Here is a 24891-nt window from a genome sequence, read left to right on the forward strand (position 1 = left end):
CTGTGAGTTTTACCAGGTCGAGTATGCAAATTCTCATGAAATTTATTTCATTTTAACTAGAGTTATTGCTCACTTGTAGACTATAATTGGCTCATTTTGCCAAGTACTCTGTTTACAGATTGGTAAAAATTCCAATTTGTGCAGTTGAAGACAAAGCTTTTATTTTCTTTCAGTTTGTAAATGAAATGATAGGAGTGTAGCTACCAAGTTATGGCAGGGTGATAAACTGAAGATCAGTTGTAATTCACAGGCCGGAGTGTCATCGTTGTGAAACATGACTTTACATGGCCACTGCATTTTACTTTCCCACATATGAATAGGTATGGCAATATCCTTCCCATTTAGTGTGGGGAGATACTGAAGAAATGAAATGATATTTTTGTTAGTGAAGTAACATATTTGAGTGATATGTTACCTTTTATTTTTTTGTTTTTAATTTTACACTGGTATACAGATTTCTTCTGCAGAAACAGAGAGAGGGCAGGGTGACTTCTAGCATTGTTGAAGGAACATAGAAAATGGAGAGGCATGCACTCATCCAAATAAATGATAGGTATATTTGCATTATTATGTAGATACCTGAATACATTGGCAGTACTATGTAGATATATTAATATGTGAAAAATATCAATATACAAATACATTAGAATATTAGCATGTAAATACAATAATATATTTTCAATAGATGTTTGGTAAATATTAAGAATAGGCTTGGCAGAAATGCCCTTGATTATCATGAGGACAAACAGTCAAATGTGGGGCTTTAAATTATAAATTGGTTGCTACTAAAATTGTGTTGCTGACAAAAAGTATTTAGTGACATCTTGTTACCCTGTCCCAAATGCATTGGCCTCTTTTCCATTTCTTGAATTCATTACTCTTGCTTATCAGTAGGACCGTACATTTGCTATCCCGCTGCCTCAAAGACTTCCTTAGTTTTTAACATGACTGGCACTGTTCATCTCTTGGTTTTCAGCTCCAATGACTCCTCCTCAGAGAAGCATTTCTTGATGTTTATTTAAGTAACCAGTTCTCTTTACTGCCTTTCTCACCACTTTGTTCTCTTGTACACCCCTCTCTATGGCTTTTATTATAGTGACCAATACCTTGCTTACTTATTTTTTTTCATTATGCATCCCCTCCACTACAGTAGAATCTTTAACGGTGCTGGAACCTTATGTGTCTTCTTTTAAGCTATATTCCCAGCCTCGCCTGTGCTTCCGGGAGTATTAGTACGTGATGAATGAATCAGTGATTCGCTGATCTGTAAACTGGAGAAGGGCACAAACGTATAAAGAAAAGAGGATGTATAAATATCTGAGAATTTAAACACTGATGAGAAAAATTAGCTGTTCTTTTCACCTAATTTCCAGAGTAGGGCCAACAAAGGCTTTTCTCCTTTACTTGGCATTAGAAGTTGCATGGTTATATATTGACCTCACAGAAAACACAAACACACACACACACACACACACACACCCCGCAATCATGAAGAGATTTTAGGTTTTTAGAAGGTTTTACATTGTCTTCTGCTGTGCTACACACTGTACTATAGATGCCTATCTACTTTGCTATCTAGGCTAAATGATCATGGATTGCAAATTTATAATGAGATGAAATAAGACAATCCCTGAGTCACCTTGAACAGGTGACTAGCAACAGGTGGTGTGCCAGTGAGAAGAATGAGATGGACATTGGATTCAGACAGGATGGTCCCACTCCAAGCAGAACCCTGGAGAATGGGAGCAAGACCAGGCAAACAGGAAGTTAAATTTAGTCTGCAATGATTTCTTGCCCCTGGGAAAAATAATTGCTTCATTCTATTGCCAAAAGGCAAATCGGCATCCGCTTAATTTGCCTGAGTCTGCCATAAACTGCAGATGGAATCATAAAACATAGTTAGATTCAAATTAAACACATCTGTCCTAATCTAAAGCAGGTGAGGCCAGCCAACCAAGAAGCATCAAGGTATAATGGTGCACACAGATTATAATATGCAGAGGTATATTTTAGGGGCCTGCTGACAGTGGAATAAAGATCCATGAAATTGTATATTGTCCTATTCTCCTATATCGAGCCTGTCTTCTTGTACTAGCTGCCATCTTAGTTTTAAAGGACTCTACCAACACATCCATTGGGAAATGAATGAACAGACAAAAGGCACTGATTTGAGGTCCAGGAATCTATTGCATTTTAATCAGGATTCTTACCTGAACTGATGCTTTCTCGGGTTAATTGAAATGACAGGGAATCAGAAATCCCTACGGTGCATTCTAATTAGACTTGATTTGCCAGCTAGAAGATTTGTTTCTGCTTAAAGCATCAGGCTTCATCTGTACAACCCATTGAGATAATGGGTAAGTAGAGAGGACAGCAGACTCAGATACGATGGTTTAGAGCAAGAACAAAATGTAACTGATCCTAACCAGGACAATGGTGAGAGTGAGGGGACTGTAGCATCCGCTGCAAGGGCACTGCTGCAGTATCCCTTCAAGGAACTAAGCGGTCCAGCTGCAAGGAATGGAGTTAGCCTTCAGAGGCCTTCTGCAGCACTTCCAGGATTCCCCTGGAGCATTCGCATGTCACTGTGCCTTCAGCCCGTGACTGAACATGGCAAGGATATCCATGCCTGGTCATTTCTGCCCTTGGAGGATTCCTCTAAAGAGTCATCTTTCATTCCTCCCGGGTTGGCTAAGACTTTGTCAAATTTGCATTGCAAACTGAGGCTCACTTGCTCCATTCTCCTCCATCCCCACGACCACCTGCCCCCATTTCTTTTCTCAGGTGTCAGACCTGCATCCCAGAATGAAGGCTTTTCCTGCCAATTACTGCTTTCTCCTCGTTTATCTTTCACAGACATTTGTTCTTCATCAATTTGTTGCACTCTTAACTTTGGCTTAGCCTTTACTTCATGAAGAACTCATCTGACACCGGGGTACATTTCATAGTTAGATGTGGGGAAGCAGATTTAAAGCACGGTCTACAATAACCCTGATTATGTTTGGTGGGCTTCTGTTGTCTACCCTCTGCTTTATTCAAGGCCAAAATTTTGTTTTTTGCTGACATTGTCCATCTAACACTGGTACATGTGGGGACCTTTATTAATCCCGGGCAGACCTTGACATACTAAGTCACTGAGTAAATGAACTGAAGTGAAGTAGAAAGGGCCTAGCACTAATTTCCTTTTTTTTTTCCCCCCTTCTGTTTCAAAGACTCTTCTTTATTTTTTTCTTACTTATTTGTTGGTTTGCCCAAGAACCTCTTCTCTTCTCTTCTTTTCTTTTCTATTTCCTGGTACCCTCTTCTGCCCTTCTTTTAAAGACTCACTGAAATAGTTTTCACATCTCTATGTAGCAATCCATGTTGTAGTAAAATCTCTCCATTTCTGTATATGTCTGTTCAGTAGCTTTAATGGGACATTTTCATTTTGGATGTCCCACAGACTTTTTAGACAAAGTAATTCCTTTAAAATTAAATCCATTAAATTATGAAAAATGGACACTCAATCATACAGGCCGGAGCTCTAGATATCAACCCAGATTTCTTGTTCTCCTTCAACCCCCCACATCAGTTTGGTCACAGTGTTATCTTGATTCTACTTAATATATTTTGGTCAAATCTACTACCTATTTCTTACCTTTCAAAAGAGACTGAGTAAGGATCAAAAAGGGGGATAACAGGGGCACCTGGGTGGTTCAGTGGGTTAAAGCCTCTGCCTTCGGCTCAGGTCATAGTCCCTGGGATCGAGCCCCACATCGGGCTCTCTGCTCAGCAGGGAGCCTGCTTCCTCCCTCTCTCTTTGCCTGCCTCTCTGCCTACTTGTGATCTCTGTTTGTCAAGTAAATAAATAAAATCTTAAAAACGGGAGGGGATAACATATAAGGTAAATTTTCACAAGTGTACAATGTATTAGAAATAATCCATGGTCTAGCCCTACTAAATTCTATGATATTCCCAAAACACATTCTTTCTTTCATTTATTCACTTATTTCATGACTGTCTTTTCTAATAGCCATCCCACTGCTAATGTAGTATTTTTACCTATACTATTAATATAGCTAACTACTTGCTTTAAAAATGTGAAAAATCCTAACCTCCATTTTTATTTTTCTAAAGTATTAAAGTCATTGGTCTAGAAAAGAGAAAATAATTCATGGGACAGCAGAATAAAGTTTCTAAGAAATACAAAATAGTAGGAAGTTGGGGCACAGATACTTTTGTAAATGTGAAAAACCTCCTTCTGTTTTGTTTTGTTTTGTTTTTATTTTATTTTTTTTAAAGATTTTATTTATTTATTTGACAGAGAGAGATCACAAGTAGACAGAGAGGCAGGCAGAGAGAGAGAGAGGGAAGCAGGCTCCCTGCTGAGCAGAGAGCCCAATGCAGGACTCGATCCCAGGACCCTGAGGTCATGACCTGAGCCGAATGCAGCAGCTTAACCCACTGAGCCACCCAGGCACCCTTAATCAATATTCACTGTTTCCCCTGTAAAGCTCACTTAAAAATTCTGTGGGCTTTTCTGAATCTGATTTATATCCTCGTGCAATAAAACCACACCCATGACTTTGTCTGAAGCCTGCTTTTCACTCAAAACTTAATCAGTGCTGCTTTGGGTGTGTCAAGCTGTTTAGATAATACCTTTAAGAATTCTAGGGTGCCTGGGTGCCTCAGTGGGTTAAGCCTCTGCCTTTGGCTCAGGTCATGATGCCAGGGTCATTGCATGGAGCACCCCCACCCCCATTCATCTCTCTGCTCAGCAGGGAGCCTGCTTCCCTTCCTCTCTCTCTGCCTGCCTCTCTGCCTACTTGTGATCTCTGTCTATCAAATAAATAAATTAAAAAAAAAATCCAGAGGCTCTTTTATTTAGCCTAGAGGGACTTTCAGGCTGTAGTTGAACAATTTGAAATATTTTCATAAGGGCCTTCTAGCATATCCTTAATTTGATGTTTATGTTGAGGCCATGTCTTTCTGACAAAGCTCTGGATTTGCTCTTTCACTGGTTTGAGAGGCTGGGATTGAAACATAGTTTTTGTTGTTATTGGTTGGTTGGTTATATCAAATCCTGGTCTCTGTATTCCTTTACTTTCAAGCTCATCAGTTCTTTATTTATGACATCTCTTTCTTGTAGTTCCTTATCAATGCAGCTGTTAAGAGACAACAGTTTGACATTCTGCCTGGAAATTTCATTACTGATATATAAAAGATCATTAGGTGTATTTTCTGTCACTAAACTTTTCTCAGCTGCTTTTCTCTACATAATATGGGATAGCCTCACATTTTTCTAGCCTCCTGTAGTCATTCGTTCAGTGCCTTTCCAGAGTCCACCAGTACCATCTACCACCCAGTACCAAAGCTGAAGCCACATATTATAGGTTTTTGTTATGGCTTATTTACAACTTATTTCTCTGTGGCAGTTTCCTTCTTACTCTTCCTTGTTTCTCTCACCTCTCTTAAGCAAGCTAGCCTGAATTTATTCGCATGGCCTTGTCAGGGTTCCAAGAAGGAAATATTCAAATTCCTTATCACACCTCTGCTGTCTTCAAGTCCGCTAATGTCCCTTTGGCCAAAGCAAGTAACAGGGACAAGCCCAGATTCTAGCGATCCAGAAATAACCCTCACTCCTTTAATGAGAGAAATTGCAGAGTTACAGAGTTAAGTGTGTGGACTTGTTTTTTTTATTGGAGTAATTAATAAATCAGTCTATCAGAGATATTTCTGTTAATCTTTAACAGATCAGACAATATTTTATTTACATGTAATGAAGGAACCCCAGACTGAGTTCATTAACTTTTAGTATGCTATTCAGTATGCAATGTTTGAATTAGAAAATTTAATTTTATGTTAAATACCATCTCTCTTAAAAGCACATGGATTCAAATGGGTCTTGCATACCTTTTCTGTAAATCTAAAAAGTATGATGACTTTACCAAAGGAAGATGGCATATGAAATTGTATATTTTGGTGCCTAAGACAAATGAAAATTCATTATCTGTTTCTTTATTTCCCAGGTGATATTTGTGATCCCAATCCATGTGAAAATGGAGGTGTGTGTTTGTCAGGATTATCTGACAATTCCTTTTCCTGTGAGTGTCCAGATGGCTTCACAGATCCCAACTGTTCTAGTGTTGTGGAGGTTGGTAAGTGCAAGATTTAAGCATTTCAGTAGTTATCCTCTTTGTTTGCATGAGTGACTGACAAATTTGGTGTGGTGCAGTATGGGTATTCTATACAAGATTGCTATAATTGAATTATATTTGTATTAGTGAGATTCTCAAATAATTTTAAACTGTTTTAGTGAGTGACACTACACTTCAAAGTCACTACAAGTATTACTTGAACATAGTAAATTTTTTTATTTCTCTAACATTGACATTAGAGATTTAAAATTTCATTCTCACTGAAAAATAATTCCTAATTCAATCTATTTAAATTAGCCACTCTAAATAAAATAGAACTTATTTTAGTGATTGATAATATCAGTATTTTGTAGCTCTTCTAACCATTACTTTTCTAACACTATAAATAAATGAAAGATGATGTTTCAGCTGCATTGTTCTTCAGAGTCTTCTCAAAAACTTTGATTTGCAAATATTTAGTCATTGATCACATTTCAAATTTTTTTTTCATCTGTGAAGTACTTCATTGGCATGCATAGTTATGGATTCAGGGTAACTTCCATAATTTCCAAAGTGTTCCCATTAAGGAAAGAGCTGTACTTCAAATAACTTAGCACTGTGTAAATTTGTATAGAGATTTTTCTCTCTGATTAAAGGTAATACGATGATTACGTTTGAAAAAATTTATTTTTTTCACATCAGTACCAAGACTATACTGGACTATATCTGTTCAATAAAGGAAAACTAAACACGTTTTGGGTTAAATTTCTGTGAACCAGTATAAACCTTGGAAAACTCAGAGGTTTGGATTGCTTTTGAAAAATAGTTTTGAAGAAGAGAAGTAATAGTGCCTGTATTAAGGGACCAGTTTGTTACTCATCACTGTATAATGCACCTAACCTAGTACCTTTATGCATACTGGAAGCCCAATAACTATTGATTGAATGAAGGAAAGAATAATTAAATAAAACTATTAACTTGCCATTTTGACCACTAGTTATTGGATTTTATTGTGCTTTATTTGTTAAATGTGTTTTCTTGTATTTTTATATGACATTATTAAGAAGGTATTATTTCTGAAACAATTATATTATTACAGAATGGTACTGAGTTCATTTAATTCATTTCAAATATAATTCTCTTCTAAGGCTTTATTAACTCACTGCTAGTGTAGGGGGTTTGATACAGTGCCATTGAAATAAAACTTGTAACCACTTTGACCCACTCTCCAAATATGTACGGTCAGTTTCAGCATTTAATATGGAACCATATCCTCAGGAAAGTCTATTATCTCTAAAGAAAATTATAATCATAAATATTTCTAACAGTAATAGATGAATAGAATAAAACTTTAGTGTTATATTTTAAGCCTGCTAACCCTAAACTGATGGTGCCTTACATTTGTACTATATAATGTTTTTGTTGCTATTTTCTAAGAGCCAAATCTGGAATTAAAGAGGCAAATGTCTTCAAATAATTTAAAAATCAGTATCTTCATAGATTTTTTAAGTAAATGCTTGAATTCTTTGGTCCATATTTTTAAATTAATTCAATTTTTATCATTTTATCAGAAAAATGAGACTATGGGCAACAGTACTTTAAAAACTAAACACATAATTCAAATGAGACTGGGAAATCAAATGGTTATAGAATTAAGTTTTCCTCAGATTCATTATTGTATATTACTAAAATACTTATGATATTCAGAAATAAGGTAGTTATAGTATATTATCTTAAGCTATATTTTTATTATATGTTTTAAGCAACCTCATTCTTCCCTAGCATATATTTAAGAGTTCTTATAAGAAATATATTCATTTTATATTTGCTTTGTCATTTAGCATAGCATATTAGTTACACCAATTCTAATTTAACGTCTTGCTTTCATAACATTAAAATAATAGGAAACAAGTACCCTAAAAGTTTAAAAATGTCCATAGCTTCTTAAAAATAACTTTGCTATATTGTAAAATAATTTTTTTAAAGGTGAGAAGATAAGAGGAACTCAAACACAATTGTTGGGTTAGATACCTCTTTAGGACAGACATATATTACCTTTCTTGCCTTTCTACTACTTCTTTCTCAACTCCATATTTTCTTGCATATAATAAGGCGATACTGAATATTTGTTAAATAAAAACATTCAGTAACAATGTTTTTAATATCTAGCCTATCTGAGTTTTTTTTTTCATATTTTTAAAACTACTTATTGGAACAAAATAAATGAAGCATTAGATCATTAAAGACCATCCTGCATTTTTAGTTTGAAAAAAATCTGTTACTTTGATGACACATTTCTGTTGTCCTTTCCATACCTTGAGGTAGGACCAGTGCAGAGAACAGTGTACTAGAGTGTACTGGAATTTTATACAACCCCCACTCAAAAAAGCTATAGTTATTTTAATGTAATCTTAAAAGAAGATTTTAGTTGTTGCCATTGATGGATTTTTACTTACACATTAATCCCCCCAAAGATGGTGATGTGGCCAAGCTTTATTCTAACCTTTAAGCCATATAAATTTTATAATCATATGAATTCTAAATCTTCTTATTCTTAATTTCCAAAGGAAAGAAAATCTTTTCTATATTTGCTTAGAAGAAATTTTGTTGTGATCCTAATACTTAAAATTATTTTTACTCTGTTCATTCTCTAATCAAACAGATACTCTTCATTGTAGTACATCTAGAAAGGAGAATTTCAAATATACACTCTTCTTAGAGATAAAAATCACTTCCTGATTTTACCTCAAACCTTATTACTTTGTAGTAACTTTGTTTTAAGTTCTTGATGCTGCTTATTTCAAAAGAATTTCATCCAATTTTGTGCTTTTATTCTTCCCTCCCAAAGCATCTTGCGTCAGATAAGCACTGGACACATTCCTGCATTTGCAATCAATCCTCATATCACCTACATTTCCTATATTATGTGTGGAAGGTTGGAGAAATTGATTTGCTCAGATTTGTGAACTTCAAACATTGTTTTTCTTAGATCTAATTCTTGATCTGTCTTTATACTCCAATATCCATCTTTTACCTCTGTCTCTCTTTGTCTCCATCTGTTTCTCCCACACACATCTCCTTATTCAGACATACCTCCACACTTCAATGTTCTCAGCCTCGTAGAGTTATTACAACTCACTTCTGATATAGCCACAAAAGGCAACAGGAAAACATCTCCCTTATTAAAGGAAAGGGGAAAAGAACTTACTTTACATCCTCATATTTGAAGACATCAGTCAGATTAACCAATGTTTGCACAGATGTGCACTGGATGTTGACTTTATTCTCCAGGCGCCTTGTAGACAGACCACCATGTGGTCAAGCCCCCAAATTCTTCCCAATTACCTGCTCACATTCCTGGATAGCACTATGTAATTTGGAGCCAAATGGTGACCCATTTATTTCGTGTGGAGTTTCCTATTACCAGTGAATACTTTAGAGTTTGTATGTGAAAGTTTAGAAATTATTAAATTATCTAAGTTCCATGGCATAATTCTTCTCTGTGTGCTGTCAAATTAACCCATTAAAGTAATAGCAGTTGTGACTTTACAACTCAAATATATAGTATATTAATGCAATCAAAGAAGACAAAATAAGTGATTGACTTAAAAAAATCTTAGTTTTCTTTTTTTTTAAGATTTTTTTTTTAATTTATTTGACAGAGGTCACAAGTAGGCAGAGGGGTGTGGGGAAGCAGGCTTCTTGTTGAGCAGAGAGGCTGATGTGGAACATGATCCCTTATCTGAGCCAAAGGCAGAGGCTTTAACCCACTGAGCCACCCAGGAGCCCCTCTGCATGATGTTCTAAGGAATTTGGACTTTATACTAAGAGACATGTAAAGGGTTTGTACTTTTAGAATATCATTGTCTTTACAATATGACAATAAAAAAAAAAATAGAACAGTAAGGTAGGGGAACAATTTGAAGTCTACTGCAGGAGACCAGGTCAGACATGGTGGTTTGGCTTTGGCAACAAATGGAATGGAAAAGATAAAGCCAGTAAGTATTGAAAGGATACAGTAGATAATTGTTGGTGACTTATGGGGTTATTGAGTAAAAGAGTGTGGAGAATGGAAGGAATAAAGAAGAAATGTCTGTAATTTTTGGTAATTTGATAATTTTAAGTAACTTGATGCCATTTACTGAAGTAGTATAAATTGAAGATACCTGTATTGAGAGGCAGAAAATGAGTTGAGTATTTCACATATTGAATCAGAGAAACTTGCTAGATAGTAGTGAAGAAGTCAGGCATAGAATTGTAAGTTATAATTACACAGATAATTACTGTATAAATTGTATAAATTTAGGGAGTGTATAAATCAGCCCATAAGCAAAAGAAATTTTGAAAAGAAGACCAAGGAATGGGAACTGGTAAGAAGTTCATCAGTAATGAAACAATGGGTAGAGAAAGTTAAATTTTTCAAGAATTCTGAGAAGGAGTGGTCAGAAAGAAAAGAATCCAGAAAAACAATGCACCCCCAAAATTAGGGGTAAATCATGTTTTAAGGCATGTGTGATCAGCTGTATCAAATATGATGGAGAAGTTGATGAAGATAAACATTTACATTGATTACATGTGACAGATGGATAATATTGCAAACATTATTTTTGCTGGGGTCATGGAGAAAAAGCTAGATTGTGGCACATGGAAGTATTAGATATAAGATTTTTAAAAAATGGCTAGGAATACAAGGAAACTTCCTCAGCATGATAGAAAATATCTGCTAAACATAGTGATTCAAAAGGGCACTTGAGCTCCAATGTTTATAGCAGCAGTGTTCACAACAACCAAACTATGGAAAGAACCCAGATGTCTATCAACAGATGAATGGGGGTGCCTGGGTGGCTCAGTGGGTTAAAGTCTCTGCCTTCGGCTCAGGTCATGATCCCAGGGTCCTGGGCTGGAGCCCTCTGCTCAGCGGGGAGGCTGCCCCCTCCCCCCCGTGCCTGCCTCTCTGCCTACTTGTGATCTCTGTCTGTCAAATAAAGAAATAAAATCTTTAAAAAAAAAAAAAAACAGATGAATGGATAAAGAGGATGTGGTGTGTAAACACACACACACACACACACACACACACACACATACACAAACACTAAGGACTATTACTCAGCCATCAAAAAGAATGACATCTTGCCATTTGCAATGATGTGAGTGGAACTAGAGGGTATTATGTTAGGCGAAATAAGTCAGTCAGAGAAAGATAAATACCATATGATTTCAACTATGTGGAATTTAAGAAACAAAACAGATGAACATAGGGGAAGGGAAGAAAAAATAAAATAAGATAAAAACAGGAAAGTGCAAACCATTAAAGACTCTTAACTACAGAAAACAAACTGAAGGTTGCTGGAAGGGCGGTGGCTGGGGGATGGGGTAACTGGGTGATGGGCATTAAGAAGGGCACTTGATGTAATGAGTAATGGGCACTAAATTCTACCCCTGAAACTAATAATACAGTATATATTCACTAAATTGAATTTAAATAAAACATTTAAAAAGAAAGCCTACAGCTAAAATCATATTTAATGTAAGAAATTTGAAGCCTTTCCACTTAGATCAGAAATAAGATAAGGATGCTCCCTCCCACTATTCCTTTTTAACATTGTACTGGAATTACTAGCCAATGCAATAAGACAAGGAAAGAAAATAACGGTATACATATTGGGAAGGACAAATAAAACCATCCTTTCATGACAACATCATCATCTATGTAGAAAGAAATCCTAAAAAATCAACCAAAAAAAAAATCAGGAACTAATAATTATAGCAAGATTGTAGAATGCAAGGTTAATATATAAAAGTCAATCATTTTTCTATAAACTAATAATAAACAAGTGAAATTTGAAATGAAAAACACAGAGGCAGAGCACTGAGGATATTGGGCAGTGAAAATACTCTGCATGATATTATAATGTCAGACACGTATCATTATACATTTGCCCAAATCCGTACAATGTACAATACCAAGAGTGAACCCTGCTGCAAACTATGGCCTTTAGGTAATTATCATGTGTAAATGTAGGTTCACCCATCGTAATAAATTTTAGCATCACTCTGGTGAGGAATGTTAATAATGGTGAGGTTATGCATATGTGGGGTTGAGGGACTATATGGGAAAACACTGTACCTTTTTCTATTTTGCTGTGAACTTGTAAGTGCCCCCCAAAATCAAGCATTGATTTTTTTAAAAATGGCTAGAGGGTGCTTGGGTGGCTCAGTGGGTTAAGCCTCTGCCTTTGGCACAGGTCATGATCTCAAGGTCTTTGGATCAAGCCCAGCAGCAGACTCTCTTCTCAGCAGGGAGCCTGCTTTCCCCTCCCTCTCTGTCTGTCTCTATGCCTACTTGTGATCTCTCTCTCCGTCAAATAAATAAATAAAATCTTTAAAAAAATTTTTTTTAAAGTTTAAAAAATGGCTATAACATTCATCAATTTATTCATTTATTTGTTTATTCATCCATCCATCAAATATTTATTAAGTATATGCTATATGTTAGACACTGTTCTTGGCACTGAGGATATAACTACTGAAAAATAGGCTTTGCCTTTATAGATCTTCTGGTCAAATGGGGAATTAGAGAATAAACCATCATACTTATCAAGGTAAGTTCCAAAAAGAAAAATAAAGACAACTGTGAGGGAGAATAAAAGGAGGTACAGTTTTAGGAAAGTTTATTAAGAAAGACTGCAAAGTAGGTATTTGAACAGAGTGGGCACTGGGTAAATTCATTGCATAGGGATGGGGAGAGAGCATGTAAATTGAAAGGGGATTTTGGACCAAGGGAGGTTTTTCATTTAAGATTGAATTCTAATATCATTGTGGTTAAGAAATATGCCATAAACACAAGCTTGTGTTTTACTAAGAATTAACTGTGTTAGCTGACTCATACAGAAAACTCAGTAATACTTAGGATACATTTAACCTATTAAAACCATCAGTTTGAAACCAAAGGACATAAACATTGGAGTTTGGTAGCAATTTAAAATCCATCATCACTTTTAGAAAAAAACTCAAGGTACTTACGTGATGAGAGTAGTTCAGTACAGGGTAATAGAGGCAGCGTTTTATGTCACTTGTAATTCTTCTTCTTTATCTTCTCTGTAGTGACATTGGCTCCTGACCAGGTTTTCTCATTTAGAAAAATTAGTAAACATGAAGGTGCTTCATCCTGTTCTGTCTTCTTCTGTCCTCTTCTATCATATTCCATCCAAACTTATTTCCTTTGGTAATTGGTATTCCTTTTCTAACATGAATTCAGGTTCTTTTAAATTTGTAGCCTTCAGAGCTCATCACTGCTAATCTGTCCTGCTTCCATATCATTATAAGAAATTGTTTACTCATCACTCATCACTGCTAATCTGTCCTGCTTCCATATCATTATAAGAAATTGGTTGCATTTACCCCAAAAATGTAAAGTCTCATAACTTTAAAAAAAAACAAACAACAATTTGCACTGTACATCTTGCCCCATGAATAGCTACATTCATGTTTACCTTTTAGAAGGTGATCACTGTCAGAATATCAAGTAGTGTAATAAAGACTGACACTGAAAGACTTCTTTTTGTTGATTATGAACTATCAGAATGTTAACAAGATTTAAGTAGATCTCTTCGGTAGAACAAGGCTATTTTTAGATTTCTAAACTTTGGTTGAAAAATGAGAGATTTGATAACTTTCAGTTAAATTATTTATGTATTACATAAAATTATAAGTAGTTATCTGTTTTTTCCCCCCTTAAGATTACTTCTTGGACTAAGGAAGGAAACCTCATGACTGAATCCATATTTCTAGAAATGATTATAATGAGAGCTATTCTGCATAGGCTAAAATAGTTTCTCAAAAATTGCTAGCCATGGATGATTGCTAAGAAATTTCCTGGTCAACTACACTCAGGAGATTCATTTTCAGAGTTATATTTATTTAACTTTACTGATAATAAGAAGGATTAAATGTATGTTCATATAAACCAATAGAATTATAGAGTTAGGATGGCAGAGTGAAGGATTCAAAGGTATATTTTTGCTGTTTATTTTGCATATATTACAAAAAATTAATTTTGTTTTATATATGTAAATATTTCTATAACATACCTCATAAACAATTAGCTTCTCAATTTTAAAATGTTTCTACTTTAGAAGAGCCTAGGTGGTTCAGTTGGTAAGCTCTTGATTTCGGCTCAGGTTACGATCTCAGGGTCGTGGGATGGAGCCCTGCATTGGGCTCCCTGTTCGGTGGAGAGTCTGCTTTAGGTTCTCTCTCTCTCTCTTTCATTCTCCCTCTGGCTCTCCCCGCAACACACTCTCTCTGTCTCTCTCACAAAATAAATAAATAAATCTTTAAAAAAATAAATAAAGTGTTTCTACTTTATTGTTAATTATAATGATTAGAATTCAGTACCTTGCAATTCCAAGCCCTAACAATCGTATATTAACTCAAAAAAAGAAAAAAAAAATACACAGAATATCAAAGAACCTTAGAAAATAACAAGTACAGAAATTCTGAGAGCCAATTTGTGGTAAAGATTTTATTTGTAAGAAAAGAAAATGTAACACATCAAAGGAAATACTGATGTATACCATTTTAACCATTATCTTTTTTCTTTCTGAGAGTATAACCTTTCTGTTGCTTGGGGATAAATACTTTTGTGAATGAAACGGTAGTGGATGTGTATCATTATGCTTTCTCTGCTTAACAAATCATTACAAATTCAGTGGGTTTAAACAACCATGTATGTCTCCATTCTGAGAGTAACATAGGTGTTCTGATTGACCAGTGCTGGGTAGTGGAGCGTGGCTCAGCTGAAATAGCTTGTCTCTGCTAGATCAGGCTTCCTTCTGTGGTGGTGGGAAGGCCCAAGAGCAGTAAGAAAGATCAAGCTCAAATTACAAGCACTTTTCAAATCTCAGCTTGTATCACTTTAGCTAACAATAGTTTTGGTGGGAGGACCTGCCTTCATATTGAAAAGGTGAAGATGCAGGAGGGGGAAAGAATTTGAGGGTGGTTTTATAGTCTACTACAGATCATTAGGTAGTTGCTTTCCTTTTACTTTTTTAAATTAAAAAAAAACAGTTTTTACTGGTAATGCAAAAAGTTAATGAACATGTAGATATGTTTGTAGATATTTATTTTTATGTTACTAGCTATGAAGGTAGTCTTTTTCTTAATAAGGGAGGAAAAAGTAAAAGCTCTCTTAAAAAAGAAGGGGGAAAACTTGATTATTTTCTGTTCATTTTAGGAACTACATTGAAAAATTAGAAAAGGAAAAGTGGAAAGTGACATTAAATTGTTCTTTTAATCAAATTACAAATGAAATGGCATGAAGCCTGTAGTGGTGCTGCCAGAATGTATAATTCTATGCATCTATGAAACTGAAAATTGCTATTTTAAAGTGATAGGCTCTGTGGCAAATTCAGTATTAACCTCGAAAAATTTTCTCTGCCAGGTTGAGCACTTTCATGGAAAAGAGGTTTATAAGAGACTCATATATGACACAAAATAGTTAAAATATGCCCAACAATCTTTAAGACCTTTCATAGAGTTATTTGGTTTTCCCGTCTTAATTTTCAACATGAATCTCTTTCTTGAGTCTAAGAATTAAACCTATTGTTTGTTTCTTTTTGAGTTAATTACATATTGATTTATGGTTAAAAATAACATTAAAAATAACATTTAAAAAATTTTTAAAAGATTTATTTGTTTATTTAAGAGAGAGAGAGGGAAAGAGAGCACCTGCGGGGTGTGGGGGGTGGGCACAGGGAAAGAATCTCAAGCAGACTACCCGCTGAGTGCAGAGCGAGATGTGGGTTGATCTCATGACCCTGAGATCATGACCTGATTTGAAATCATGAGTCAGACATTTAAGTGACTGAGCCACTCAGGCACCCCTCCTTAGATTAAATTCTTAAATGGTTGGGTTAAGACTTATTTGAGGAAATAAGTAAATAAAAATAATCTTATTTTAAGATTGTTTAAAAAGTCTAAACAGTTTACCATGATGGATTTATAATGAAAAGAAAGTTTAATGGGCTTATGGTAATGTAGATTTGGAGTCATTCAATTTGCAGAAAAGAAGAGAGGAGAAGATATAGGATATTTACATATATAAAATATAAGAAGAGAAAAATATACTTGGAGAACAAAGAGATTGTTATCTAATCAAATATAGGTTTTTTTTTTTTAAGATTTTATTTATTTGTTTGAGAGAGAGAGAAGAGCAAGGGGGAGGGGCAGAGGGAGAGGAAGAAGCAAGGGAGCCCTACACAGGCAAATCCTGGGATCATGACCTGACACAAAGGCAGACATTCAACCGACTGAGCAACCCAAGCACACCTCTAGTTTTAAAATAATATGTAAAGACTACATTTCCTTTTATTTTCCACTCAAACATTATTTAAGGCCACAGATTGTTTAAAAAGGACAAGTTATGCGGCACCTGGGTGGCTCAGTGGGTTAAAGCCTCTGCCTTTGGCTCAGGTCATGATCCCGGGGTCTGGGGATCGAGCCCCGCATCGGGCTCTCTGCTCAGCAGGGAACCTGCTTCCTTTCCTTTCTCTCTGCCTCTCTGCCTCCCTGTGATTTCTGTCTGTCAAAATAAATAAAATCTTTAAAAAAAAAAAAAAAGGACAAGTTATAACACACCTTAAGGTCCAGTTTGGTTGATAAAAGCTATGAGGAAAAGACTATTCTCTAGAATTCAAACTTGTAAGGAGAGAGTAGGCAGAAAAGTCATAAATAATGTCTCCAGAGCTTGTAGAAAATGGGGCTGACTTAACTGGATAAGGAAAACCTATGAAGGTTAGATAAAGGTAGGAAGTGGGAAAATGTTTACTATTACTCTAATGGAATCTCAAAGCCAACTGGCTGAATCATAGAGCATTTGCTTTCATCTGTCCTCTTATCATTAGTTGATGATAGAATGAAGAGGAAGCGCTGAGAGAGGCATTAAGAATTCATTGCAAAGAACTATCTTGATATGTTGAAATTTACTTCTTAGAACTATTAGAAATCCTATAGTGTGTCATTTTCATAAGTTAGATAAACTAATTAATCAGCGGATCTTATTGGGACCTAGTAGGTGCTAAAATCACACTCTTTTTTATGAGTGATTCCTAGAGTAAAGCATAATGGTTACTAATGAAATAGAAGGCATGAAGTCCTTTCTCAAGCAGCTTCAAATGGGTGTCATTGTGTGAAGGTGTATTTGGCCACACTGCCTAAAGCCATAGGAAAATTGGGTGACACCTTAAGATTACTTTGTACTCTAAGGCAGTTTATCTAAATCAGAGTATTTATGTGGAGACAGATTCTGTAATCCATGTTATTTAAAGTACAGGGACAACACATAATTTTTAAATGAGTCATATAATGAGTGAGAGTTTGGGCAGAATCCTCTTCAGAATATATTAAATTTTTCCCTTTGAAAGTATAAAACTCATCAATCTATGATTTAAAATGCACAGCAGTCAATATTTATTCTTCTCTTTATTTTGTTTTAATCAAGGCTTGGAAAAACTAGTAAGGGGGAGGATACAATTTTGGTTCCTCAGCAAAAGATGGAGCCAGTCTTAGGGTGTTTTCTTAAAGTACTAACTCTTGAAACATATAGCAAATTTTAAATAAGAACCAGCACCTTTTTTTATGGCATGTTGCTAAATCTCCATAATGTCTTCATCTGGTAAGATTGTAAGTGAGAAATCAGAACCCAAGTGCTTCTCGCAGATCATAGAGAGCGACTGAGTACAGAACTTGTACGGTTACTCATTGACTTAGTAGCCGCCAAACGTTTTCAGCAAGACAAATATTGTTTCTATCAGTTCAGCGCTCTTTCAGTCAATGGCTTTGGCTTCCCCAGGCAATATATAAATCAGGGTGCATCCTAGAATATGCTCTGACCTTTAAGGTCAACTTCTCTTTTTCAGGGATGGAGGTCCAGCCATATTCTGCACAATGCTCCTGACCCCACGCTTTTGTGGTAAGGCTCACCTCACAACCAGGCATGCTGGCTATCAGGCCGTCATGTAATGAACATTGAAGGGGGTGGGCAGAAAGTCTTTATGCAGTTTACTAATCACCATAATGCCAAGGACATTTTTTTTTCCCCCTCAGCCATTTCCCTTTAATAGTGTCTTGTTTTTTTAGAATACTCTATTCATTAAAATGCTAATATACATATTCTTCTTGTAATAACCTTGAAATAAACAGTTGAACTAATACCAATCTCAGTGTTAAATAGGAAAGCGATTCTGTGATAAATGTAATGACTACACCAAGGTCATAGATTTCTGCTCAAAGGCAGGCAGAACAGGTGTTAAACCTGAAGTTTTGACCTATGCATTCTCCATGGTCCAGTGTCTGTGTTCAAATTAAACTGTGCCTGTTACACATATGGGGATGGGTGCTTTGAAACAATGAAAGAACCTGGAGATATAATAGTAATTATAATGATACCTTTAAGTTACAGTGTTTGTCCCATGCTGAGCATGCTTTCTTTGAACTCTAGGAACACATTCTTCAAGGGATTGAGTATTGTGGTTAAGAACTGTCAGACTGAATTAAATCCTGGCTCTTCTATTTACTATCTCTGTTACTTTGGGCAAGTTGCTTAACCTCTCCATGCCTTAGTTCCTTGGCTATAAAACCGGGGTAATGATAGTACTAACTTTGAAGGGGTTTTATTCAAATTAAATGAGTTACTATATCTAGGGCTCTTAGAACAGTGCTTAGCTTATAATAAGAGCTACATAAGAGCTATAAAATAAGTAAATATAAATAGTTAAATCTAATAGACAATTTAGGAGCTACATGCAGATCAGACTTCTAAGTTCCTGAATATTCCTCTGTCATTTTAGTGATTAATAGCATTATTGAGATGTCCAATAAATCCTGATCTTTTTTTTTTTATGTCAGAATTTTTTTTGCTTGTGCTTGAATATGCAAACTGGGGGCAATTTAGCTGTCAGCTTTTAATTTTTCAAAAATTTCTTTCCTTCAACGTATAATTTGACAAATCCACTTACTTGGTATGGGAAAAGAGAACCCTATGTTTTATTATTTGAAAATTATGAGTAATGTGAGTAATGCTTGCATAATTAGTAATTGGCCTTTTAGGAGTATAGCTTTCCTTATGCTTACAGCAAATAGCTTATGAATTGATTTTTTCTTTATAAGAGTACAAAATGAGAATTTGTAAAAGTATAATAAATACCAAGTTGAAATTTATGATGCCATATTAATATTCAGTTCTTGGATGTGATAGATCAACAATAAGCTCTTTGTGGCTTTGCATAAAGATAGAATCACAGAGTACAAAAGACTACTAGGCTCTTCCATTTAACCAAAATTATTGAGCATCTATTAAAAGCTATTCCTAACCCCCAGAGGCTAATCTCCCCTTTGTCTGTGACCCCAAAATAAAAAGCCTGCCCTTGAGATATTTCTGTTTAGGAAAGAATTATAAAACACACACAGCAGTAGCCATTACACAATGTGCTAAATAATCATCATAGAAAGAGAACAAAGTGCAATAGGTAGCAACAGGAGCAAAGGTTACTTTGAGTCCCAGGGATCAGATTTGACAGCTCAAGATAGCTTTTAAAATCAGCTGGCTGGGATGGAAGTATAGTTCACCAGCAAAGTTATTAGAGGGAAACATTTTAAGCAAAATGCAGGATGATAAACAGAAAGCTGAGAAAGTTGGGAACCTTCCAGAAGAATTAGCCTTAGTGGTTGCCCAGATTATTTGGCATTTTTAGGGATGATTGGGAGTCAGACAGCAAGGTGATTTGGACATATATTGCATAGGACCTCCAGTCATCTTCTCAGACTATTCTTACAACATATTTTTTAGTGTTATTAGCAAAATTATCACAGGATCATGATTCTATGACCTCTTTTCATAGTACATTATTGGAACATACAAACACTATTTTAAAAAAAGCACAAAACACTTTGCTGAACAGTATTTGAGGTAATTTTTAAGTACTACCTCAGGCTTTTCTTTTGAGGATTAAATTGTACTATTTTTTCCAATTACATTTTTATTCTGCCTCCAAGGTCTTTTTTCATTTCATTAATTGTTGAAATTGTTTTCAGTAAGACTTAGTCTAAAACATAGTTGTTTTGGAAAAGGCTGAATGTGGCTTATTTTCTGAAATTAGTGCTCATTTCTAACCAGAAATTATTTGCTGGAAGAAACAATATAAAGTTCCAACAACAGTTTCTATGATACTCTTCTGTGACTATAAATGTCAGTTGACTTGTGGAAAATCCCACGAGAAGCTATCAAATATTTATATTCACCTGTATGGTTTCCTAGTCCTGGACACTAAGGAAACTATTTCAGTAAAGATAACTGTTTGGTTTTCTTGTCTGTGGACTTAATGTACTATATATGAAATACGTACAAACTAGATTTTTTCCTAGAGAGAAAGCAAAAGATTTGAAGAATACATTTAAGGCTATGCTTAGTTCAAATTTTTGTAATTTTTTCCTACTGCTAAAATACTTTTAACATTACTGGTAAGCCAGTCATATTCTCCCTTGACCCCACCCCAACCATGACCTCCTTTGTCCTATGTCTACCTCCCTCCCTTGCTTTTTCCTGCTCAGGATTAGTTGTGATATAGCAGCCTAAAGAAGGCAGGTAATAAGGGCATGGTATTTTGTCCTAGTCAGATCTCATCTGGAGATCTAATTCTAGTTACTTTGTTTCAAAAAGCCTTGACAAATTTGAATTTGTCAAGAGGGGTTAAAAAATGATGACCAGGTTATATACCATGATATAAGAAATTAAGTAGAGCTGTTTATCTCCGTTAAGAAGAGAATTGTGGGGCATATGATAGCTGTTTTCAGATATTTGAAAGGCTATTATTTTAAAGAAAGAGCCATATTATTCCACTGTTTTCCAGAAGCTAGCCCTGGCAGAGCAATGTGACATGTCCTTTACGAGATTATAAATTCCCTGCCACTAGAAGTTTTGAAGGAATATTTAAATGTTTAGTTGGCAGGTTGGACTTAGTGACCTTTAAGTCTGGTTTAGATTTAGAATTTTGTTTCTCGGAGTTGCTTGCATCCCGTTTTCTGAATGGCCTATTTCCTATTTGACTATTCCTTTGTTTTTGTTTTTGTTTCATTTTGTTTTGTTTTGGCAGTTTGGAAGCATAAAAGTTGATAGTATGCATTCAAAACTTGAAAATATCCAGAAAGACAAGAAAAATGGGGCTTGGGTCCTCCCTGAATAGCCCTATATATTTATTCGATTTCCTTGTCTTAAAGTTAGACCCGTCTACTTTTTTATCAGTTGAGTCCTTTAAAGACATTTCAATTAAGGAAAAATTTGGCCTAGGGAGACCAGTTTTGCAGATAGAGAAATCTCATTGTCAATGTCGTTTGATTAACGCCTGAATGTGATACACTGACTATTTTCCCTTAAAGAAGGTCCTAATGATTCTGAAAAGAAAGCACTTAATTTTAACTTCTATTTTAACAGGCAGGAGAAAAAACAATCCTCTATAGCAGTCATTAACGGACTGCTGAATAAGTCAGTGGCACATTAGATTAGTTCAGTTCTATATAGGCAAGTAGAAGCTGTGCTTTATCTCTTACAGTTAGTGTCCTTGGGATGAGTTCAAGCTACGTGCAAAAAATAATTCCCCGAGACCCAAGAGAAACAGATCTACCAGAGATATCTGAGTTCTCTTCAAATTACACCTGCCCACTATTTTTCTTGCCCTTTCATCTTTTGGTTTCAAAAGGTATTTTAATTAAGCCAAGTACATGGAACTGTATTTTGGGAATTCATCATTTCAAAGTCATCATAAAATTTCTGAATCCCTCTTTGTAATATAAGCAGTGAAAAAGGAATGATATTTTGTTAAAAGGCTTCACAAATTTCAGAAGTGGTAAAACATCATCTTTGAAATAACTTTAATATATTAAATGTTTGCTGTGCCCACCCACACATGCATATACACAAACATTATATGCTAAGATTTTGTAATAAAGCAACTTTGTGTTCAAATGGCCACCATTTATTTTTCTTAAAATATGGAAGTTTTATATTACTTAATATAAGAATATTATACTCAGTTGTCAATTCTAAGGCTGCATCTGCCCAAACACAGAGCTCAGCTATTTCTTTTGTCTCTGTGTCTTGAACTGCTTGGACACAGGACTCACTGAAAGTTCTACTTGGCCATCATTAATGATAACTCTATTGCAGGAGTACATTTCACAGGAAGAAGGCACAAATACCATATTGTCCAATATAGTTAAGAAACATATTGCTGCATGTAGGCTGATGGGCTTTAAGGAGGATCATTTAAAAGCCTTATTTACAAAAGTGAATATTTTATATTGTGCATAGTATTATAAGCTGATTTATTTAGTGAAATTTAGTCATTTATTTTTGTTTCATGTTTCTATCACTATTCAAATGGAGTCTGAGTATTCATTGCAGTATTATTTGTAAGAAAGAAACCCCTGACTCCATCCAAATATCCTTCAATAGAGTTAAGTAAATTATGGTATGCCAATAAAACAAAACATTATTAAATACTGCCCATATTCCCTGAGTATGTTGACATAGAAAAATATCTGCAAATATTAGTGAAAAAAGCAAGTTATAGAACAGCATGTTTTTTACAGTCCTTTTATTTTATATTATAAATAAATATTTAATTACTATTTATATACTATATGTATATGCATTCATGTGTATATGAATGTTACTTCAAAATTCAGTTTATAGTGTGTTTTTATTTGGTAATTTAGATGATTTAATACATGTACTTGTAACGCAAACCTTAACCCATTTTCACAGACTTTTTAATTTTTTTCTTTTTTGGCCAACCCGTTAATGAGAAAATCTCTTCTGACATTAACATTTTATGTGCAATGATCCTGTGGTTTCCTTAAGTGGATACTGTCAATGAGATTTGTGTCAATATTGCTGGTCTCTCCATTATCCTTTAGTTTTTTGTTCTTTTGGTTTTAACAGATTTGCTTCTCAGATTAGTGCATTTGTCCAGACTTATGGAAATGACTTGAGGTTGAAGTGAGCAGTTTCCCACACATAAATAAAGCAGAAATCCATGGGACATGAGCCTGATGTTATCAGTTTCCTTCTGCCAGTTGCTGTGAAATAAAATAGAATGGGCGCTGTGATCATCTGAATATCACACATGAGGTGCAGGTAATCACAGCCACGTGGCTTCTCTCATCACAGAACACGGCATTCTCTTAGCAGAACTCTTTCCTCTCTCCCATATTAAATTTTCAAAAAGATTATGAATTAATTTTATTTTAAATGGATGCAGTCTGGGCAATCATATACATATTAGCTATTGATCAGCTTGGTCCTTTTCAAGTTTCTTCTTTCCATTTGTCCATGAATTTTCTTAGGATACCTTAGGTTTAATTTACCAGTGCTTCCTTTACATGGCTCACAATACTGTAAAAACAGATTAAATTTACTTCGTGGATTTCATTTTCTCATCTTTGAAATTGGACAGCTTTCCAAAAATATTTACTCAGTACCAATTATGTGCACTATACAAAATTAAAACATAACGGTTGCCCTAAATGAAGGATAGTAGATAATGTCCGGCGTGGGAACAGACTGGAAAATATTGCTGTTTTGTTTCAAACTGGCTTTAGGTTATAGTTTAAAAGTCAATGGGGATAGTCAGTAGTGGACAACTACACAAATCTGGAGACTAAAATAAGTGTTAATGTATTGAAGATGGTGAAATTTGGATTGGGTCTACAAAGGTGGGATGAATTTGGATAGGGAAGGAATGCACACGGAATAAACAAGGGATGGAGGACAATTAAATAGATAAATGAAATATCAAAATATAAGGCCTGTGTAATATCAAGTCACCTAGCTTAAAGGTCTTTAGTGCTTCCTTTAAGCAGGAAAATGTATCCTAATTATGTCCCCAACATCTCTTTGATACTAGCTGGGAGATGAGTCATATTACTTCCCAACTTCCCAGTATTCTGGTTTAGTTTTATAAATTATGTATTTTTTAACTCAGTGGCAAAACAATGAAACTAAAGCTTCCATTCATTTTTTAAATTATTTTTCCCATTTGTACCTATTTCTAAAATGAGAAAATCGCAAATGCACTGCTAACTGCTATTAACGTGATTCACTGTTTGAATCACTGACTTTGAAACCCATGTGAACTATATCACTACTAAACATAGAAAGTGCATTTTGTGGGTCTATTTTTTTTAAGATTATATTTATTTATTTGACAGAGAGAGAGAGAGAGAATGAGATCACAAGTAGACAGAGCGGCAGCCAGAGAGAGGAAGAAGCAGGCTCCCCACTAAGCAGAGAGCCTGACTGGAGGGGGGGTGCTCTATACCAGGATCCTGAGATCATGACCTTAGCCACCCAGGCACCCCTTGTAGTTCTATTTTAATGAATCTATTTACTTAATAAACACTAGTTCGATGATTTTTCAGTTAGTTTAAAATCCCAGGCGTCCCTGGGAGGCTCAGATGGTTAAGCATCGGCCTTTGGCTCAGGTCATGATCTCGGGGTCCTGGAATCGAGCCCCACATTGGGCTTCCTGCTTAGTGGGGAGTCTGTTTCTTCCTCTCCCTCTACTATTTCCTTTACTTGTGCTCTCTCTCTCTCTCTCTGTCAAATAAATGAATAAAGTCCCTAAAAAAAATAAGATTTATTTTTTCATGAGATGATCAAATGGTCATTAGAGCAACCATTGTCTTTTTAACCATTATTCCTTTTCTTTCCTGTCCCAAG

At 35.3% G+C, this 24891-nt stretch overlaps 1 protein-coding gene across 2 annotated transcripts in view; it reads left to right on the plus strand.

The window, feature by feature from the left end:
• EDIL3 (EGF like repeats and discoidin domains 3) overlaps positions 1-24891 on the plus strand; it is a 413532-nt gene that overhangs the window by 114419 nt on the left and 274222 nt on the right. For both annotated transcript variants that reach the window (XM_032335811.1, XM_032335809.1), the window contains exon 2: positions 6009-6137. In XM_032335811.1, coding sequence (XP_032191702.1) covers positions 6009-6137 — 129 coding nt within the window. The remainder of the gene's footprint in view (positions 1-6008; positions 6138-24891) is intronic.

Source organism: Mustela erminea, chromosome 3 (genome assembly GCF_009829155.1).
Source record: "Mustela erminea isolate mMusErm1 chromosome 3, mMusErm1.Pri, whole genome shotgun sequence".
Classification (NCBI taxonomy): domain Eukaryota; kingdom Metazoa; phylum Chordata; class Mammalia; order Carnivora; family Mustelidae; genus Mustela; species Mustela erminea.